Consider the following 6,128-nt stretch of genomic DNA (forward strand, 5'->3'; position numbering starts at 1 on the left):
ACAATCTGTGAAAAATGAGACACTGTCATGTAAACGTCTAGCTTTTCTGAAGACAACAAATATCAATGCTGCTGCTATGGATTAGCTTGGCATGCCAAAGCTAAGCTTCTTATTCCATAAAGATCAAACCAGAAAATAAAATACCCACCTGGAAAAAAGAAAATCACTACCTATCACAAGAAAGATATACAGTATACAAAATGTTCATTTCTTAAGGTTTTGCTCTCCAGGAAGGCAATGTCCTTTTTTTTTTCCCCAAAAAAAAGATTTTTGAAACAAATCCAGACAAGTACATTGCTTTTTGAAATTTAAAGAAAAAATTTATTGAAGATTTGAAAAACAATTCCTAAAAGATTTGACTTTTCCAGAAAACTGTAGCTACACAATGCATTGCGTCTATCATGTTAAAACGTGCATAAGACACAAATACAAAAACCATGAAACAAGCCACCATTCTTCAACAATTTGAGGAAAGATATAATGCCTAAGGAACAACATGGATGACTTGCGAAGGATGGGCTCTTTACTTTAAGCACCATTAAAAAAAAAAAAAAAAGGAGCACAAATGGATGAGTGTGTTCAGTTATATACACTGAATTGAACCTTTGGCACTAGGAATCAGAGCATTTTGTCATATAGCATTAACACATATTATAAAAGTGCGTAGTGTCAAAGGAATAGAACCACCAGCATTCAAAAGCAGCTTTGTCAACTAGGCAAACACTCTACAGCATGTCTCTCTGTTGTCCATCATTGAATACACTGGTAGCAACTTTGAAATGAAATTAAAAGAAAGAAAGGAAAAAAGGAGCAGTAACCCCTTTTATTTTCTCTGTTTAAATTCAAACAGAAAACAAACATCAATTTTGTTATACACTAACATCTTCAAAGTACATCATTTGTACAAGAGAAGGACTAAGAACAAAAATGTGTTTACAGAGATCCAAACACAAGTGAATGAAGTACACCTCCTCACACTGCTTTCCGATGGTATTCAGGAGGGGCGACTTCATAATCGCTGGCACTAAACAAAGTTGCAGAATTCTTTGCCAGGTACCTAAAAATTAAATGTTATCCGTTAACAAATTTTTAAAAATCTTATCTTGATACAAATCTCTTCTTACATAACATGGAATATACATAAGCCTATTAACATTTTACTAAAAATAATAATCACTACCTCACAGAAAAACCACATTACAAGAGATCATATAACATACAGCTATAAAGAATAAAGTACCCTTCCTCATTTCTAAACAAGGAGAGGAATTTTTGTCTTCATCAACTTGAACAATTCTTAAGAAACAGCTATTATCCTATTATATGGCAGTATTACCCAAAAAGAATACTGTAGATATTTTCAGTCCTTCAAAACTCTTTTAAGTATAGACTCAGAAATGTACAAGTAAATCAAGCTTAAACTTAAAATTCACACCACAAAAAAAGAACCTGAAATTTCAAATGGTAGTAAATCTTTGCTTTCAAAGGAAACTGAAGCTGGGCATGGTGGTACATGCCTATAATCCCAGTTCAGGAGGCTGAGGCAAGAGGAACACAGGTTCGAGAATATAACTTAACACGACCTATAATCCCAGTTCAGGAGGCTGAGGCAAGAGGAACACAGGTTCGAGAATATAACTTAACACGACCAAGTCTCAAAATAAAAAATAAACAGTGTTGAGGGTGTAGCTAGGTGACACAGCTCTTCCTTGGCATGTGAGAGGCACATTGGCTTTTGACCCCAAGAACCATAAAATTAAGTAATAAGGTCCAGAGAAGATAATTATCTTTGGCAGAACAAAGGCCATAGATTCCCCAGGTCCATGTTGTAATTACAAAGTTTTGTTTTGAAATAAAATGCATGGTTATTGTGCAAAAATCCAAGTACGGAAATTTTCAAAGTAGAAAATAAAAATACTAACTTTTCCTACCAGTAGGCTCAAGATAATTAACTATGACTCATATATGGAAAATCAAATGTTTTGCAAAAATTGAAATGTTTCTCACCAAATGAGGGGAATTATACCACGCCTCACCACTACCAACCATGCCTCACTACTACTAAAAAATTTAATTTTTCTTCAACTGACAACATTGCTATCTTTCCTTACCAGTATTTGGAACAACCTCATCATTTAAAAGCTGCTTGGTTGTTTAAAATTCACCGTTATAAAAAATGCTGTTTCCAAAGATGTAGCAACCAGTATTTCCCTTTTCTCCATTTCTTCAATCTTTTGTTTTGTTTTTGTGGTGCTGGGGATTGAACCCAGGGCCTTATGGATGTGAGGCAAGCACTTTACCAACTGGGATGCATTCCCAGCCCATTTCTTCAATCTTTTAAACTGAGATTGAAGAAATGGGGAAACACCTGTAACAAGAGGTACTTTACTGATCAACAATTTCTATTTTATTATACTGCTGAACATGCTTTAATGATCCCTTCTACTACTGCCATTTCTATAAATCTCCTGTGACATACTTTTCATTGGTTTGTTCATCCTTTTATTGAATAAAGAAAACATGTCTTCTTTGTGAATTAAAGGTAATTCTTTTAAACACAACAGTACCAGAATATGAAAATATTACTCTACATTTTTTATTATCTTAATAGGTTTGAGATTTAAGCACTTATATGCCAACTCTATCATTTGTTCCATTAAATACCTATTCTACATTGTTTTAGCAATTAGTATCAATCTCTCCTATCTCATCAATTTTTAGTATATCATACCAATTCTTGCGTCTAATTTCAACCATACTTAAACTTACTTGAGGAAATCATGAAGATAATTCAGTAATAAAGCAAGGCTCTTCTCATCCAGAGGTGTATAGGCCAACATTGCTCCAATTCGTACTACAGAAACAAGAATTTAGCAAAGTTACGTATAAAGCAGCAACATAATCCCAGTTCAATTATGTGAGCAAATACAACCATCAAAATTTGAAAATTACATGATTTTAAAACAAGTTTTGCTATTTAACTTTTAGACAAGAATTCAAATTGCAATGAAGCTGTGCGGATTTGTCCCTCCCATTTTTGTGGTGCTGGGCATTAAACCCAGGGTCTCCTGCATGGTAGGCAAGCAATCTACCACTCAGCTATACCCCTAACCCCTGTAGTCAGGGTTTAGAATGTTAATGATTTTACCCCTCACTCATTTAGGGAACACAAAAAAATTATTAAAAGCTAATAAATAAAATCACATTTTCCAAAAGGTATATTACCAAATAATCTCAGTAGATGTGGCGCTCCATACACCTGGGACATGGGTGCATCAGGATGATCTGCAAGGATTTCAGCATACTGAGGTCTCTCAAATTTGTAGAGCAGTTGAGTGCCCAGCATTACATTGAAGTATTCTTTTATTCCTGCCACAACTTCATTAACAGCATACTCCCTGAAAATGAACAAAAACCATTTATTTCCACAACTGGTCACCGAAAACTGAAAAAGAAATTAATCCAACCAACACAAGAGTAAGGAATTCAAGGTCAAACTAGTAGTGACAACAAACTACTGCTGAGATTTTTTTTCTTTTTTAAATAAAAAATTTAACAAGGATACATAAAAAGTTTCAGAAATATGCTGAAGCCAAGTTTGGCCCTCAAAATAAGAGGATTTTTATACTTTCAAATGGTTAAATTTTAAATGATTCCATAAGTACCTATACAACTGCTTCAATTTTACCTAAAATATTCACTATTTGAGCCTTTAGGAAAAGTTTGCCAGCCCCTGAATCAAACCAGTGAAATTCTAATGATGGTACTAATATTCCAAAAATATAACTTCAGAGATTATTTGGGAATAAAAATACTTAAAGATTCTCTGAGTGTATTAAAGGGGTTAATTCTTACTTATTATCTGTGTTTCCTCGAGATTTCTTGTAATTTGCATAATCCTCAAGAATAGAATCCACATTCTTCTTCGCAGGAAGATAAAAGAGCTATGCAAACAAAACAAAAATCTACATAAATACAAATATTCTTTTTCTGTGAAAAATCATACTGGTAAGCTTTTATGCAACAAAAGTTTCAAAATAGGAGAAGGCATTATTATTCAGCCCTTGAAACATGGATAACATTGCTAAGAACTACAATCTTAATTATATTTAGCTCCAATTAAATAAGCTAGTGACCATCATACTGATGATACAGCTTTGTTTTTTTTTTTTGGGGGGGGGGTGGTGGTGCTGGGGATTGAACCCAGGGCCTTGTGCAAGGTAGGCAAGCCAACTACCAACTGAGCTATATCCCAAGCCCCTGAAGATACAACTCTAACTAAAACTGACAATCTGCTGGTCATACATATAATCTCTACATATAGAATACACATTTCAATGATATTATCAAGGCATTATTTACTGTTAGCATCTTATGTGCTAGACTCACTCTGAAGCAGTAACAGAACTGCCTTTCTTGTCCTCGTTATCAATACTATGAGGTAGGGACTATTATTCCACTAAATGTATTAAAAACTAAGGCACAAAATGACCAAGGAGCTTGTCTGAGGCCATGGCAATTAAGCAGGAGAACCATAGCTTAAATTTTGACAGCTTAGCTGCAGCTGTATAATCCTCCCAACAAATCAGAATTCAGACCAAGACCACATCATCTATGGTCTCTTGAGTCTCACAATCATCAGTCATCCATAACCTCCAGCCCTACCTACACCATTTATCTGTTTAAAGAAATCATTTAATGTGTTCTCATTCTGCATTTAAGTAACTATTGTGGGGTTTAACGTGTCCCTCTCTACTCAACAGTCCCATCATATAAAGTAGAAAATGAGTCCTAGAACCTTAATGAGATTCAGGTTCTTCTGCAGAGAATGCTATGTGTAGAGATAGATATGTGCAGATCTTTCATTTTCCAATGACAGACCAATAAAAAAGGATTCTCTTAATTTTCTGGATGAATTCCAGCCCCAGCAACCTCCAAATATCAGCTATATCCAACATTCTTTAAAATTGTCATAAAATAATTACATATTTTATTCCGCTCCAAGTGCTTTTTTTCTGAAGTAATTTTCAGTCTCTCAAATAAAATATTATTTATCAGTCATGCTTCAAAATTCAAGTGTCATCTTCTTTGTGCTCACAACCACATAGCACAGAGCTTATAATCTGTCTAGTTTTCAACTTACCTGTTTCTGTCTGGTAATTAAGTCCCAGTCATCAACAAGCCATGGTTTTAGCTCTTCAGGAATCTTTACTTTAACTTCAACTCTGTTCATAAATGTCTCTTCCTAGTAAAAAAAACAGAGAAAATAAACATAAAACCTTTCTTTGCTTAACAACAACTCTTAAGACTTTTTAGTGCATGTTTATGTTAAGGTAAAAATTCTTGGTGAATTTCCTCTTTTGGAAATGGAGCATTTTGGCTTAGTTTTCCCATTCATTGCTAATGTTCACATGAGCACCCCAATACAACTATAAAGGAACATCATTAATTCATAAAAGTTGTCTTCAAAATCTGTCCCAAAGTACTTATTTTCAGAACATACCAATGTTTGTAAGTTAATAGCTAGTAACTATTGTTACTTAGAAACTTCAACTTCAGTAATGTCAATTAGAACTCTTATTAACAAATTCACTAACTTTGCATATTATATATAACAATAAAACACATTAGTATACTACTTAAGTAGGAATCCTAAAACTATTATATTCATGTACACATATGTGAAACTCATAGGATTTCATAGTATTTGCCATGGTTTTATTAAACCATGCTGAAATTTAATAAACCATCTATTGTGACCCCGAAGGTCTACCCAATCTAACACAAAGACATAGTCTTAAACACTGATGACAAATTGAAGGCAGGGATAATCTAGAGCTACACATGGAAACAAAGATACATACAAATATATCCTTTACCCCAAAATAGGAAATTTCATTAGTTAAGCATGTTAGCAATGCTTTGGGGAACCAAAGTTCTATGATTGCTTCTTGTTGTGACATAACATGACTTAGACTAGAAATCTAACAGGCTATTAAAAAACTTAAAATCTTACATTTTCAACAGTAGGATCTACCCGGGCCCTTTTCTTCCGAGGAGGCTGAGGTGTCTCACTGGTACTGCCACCATCTCCATTTCCAGGTGCTACAAAAGGGGTGGGATTGGCG

General features: G+C 34.3%; 1 protein-coding gene across 1 annotated transcript in view; it reads right to left on the minus strand.

The window, feature by feature from the left end:
• Nucleotides 1–294: 294 nt before the first annotated feature.
• Morf4l1 (mortality factor 4 like 1) overlaps nt 295–6,128 on the minus strand; it is a 24,937-nt gene continuing 19,103 nt past the window's right edge. Inside the window, exons 6-11 of the mRNA XM_048793200.1 lie at nt 6,017–6,105; nt 5,144–5,245; nt 3,856–3,944; nt 3,226–3,398; nt 2,770–2,854; nt 295–1,057 (exon numbers count right to left, since the gene is read on the minus strand). Coding sequence (XP_048649157.1) covers nt 973–1,057; nt 2,770–2,854; nt 3,226–3,398; nt 3,856–3,944; nt 5,144–5,245; nt 6,017–6,105 — 623 coding nt within the window. The 3' untranslated portion in view covers nt 295–972. The remainder of the gene's footprint in view (nt 1,058–2,769; nt 2,855–3,225; nt 3,399–3,855; nt 3,945–5,143; nt 5,246–6,016; nt 6,106–6,128) is intronic.

The sequence above is a fragment of the Marmota marmota genome, unplaced genomic scaffold (genome assembly GCF_001458135.2).
Source record: "Marmota marmota marmota unplaced genomic scaffold, marMar, whole genome shotgun sequence".
Taxonomy (NCBI): domain Eukaryota; kingdom Metazoa; phylum Chordata; class Mammalia; order Rodentia; family Sciuridae; genus Marmota; species Marmota marmota.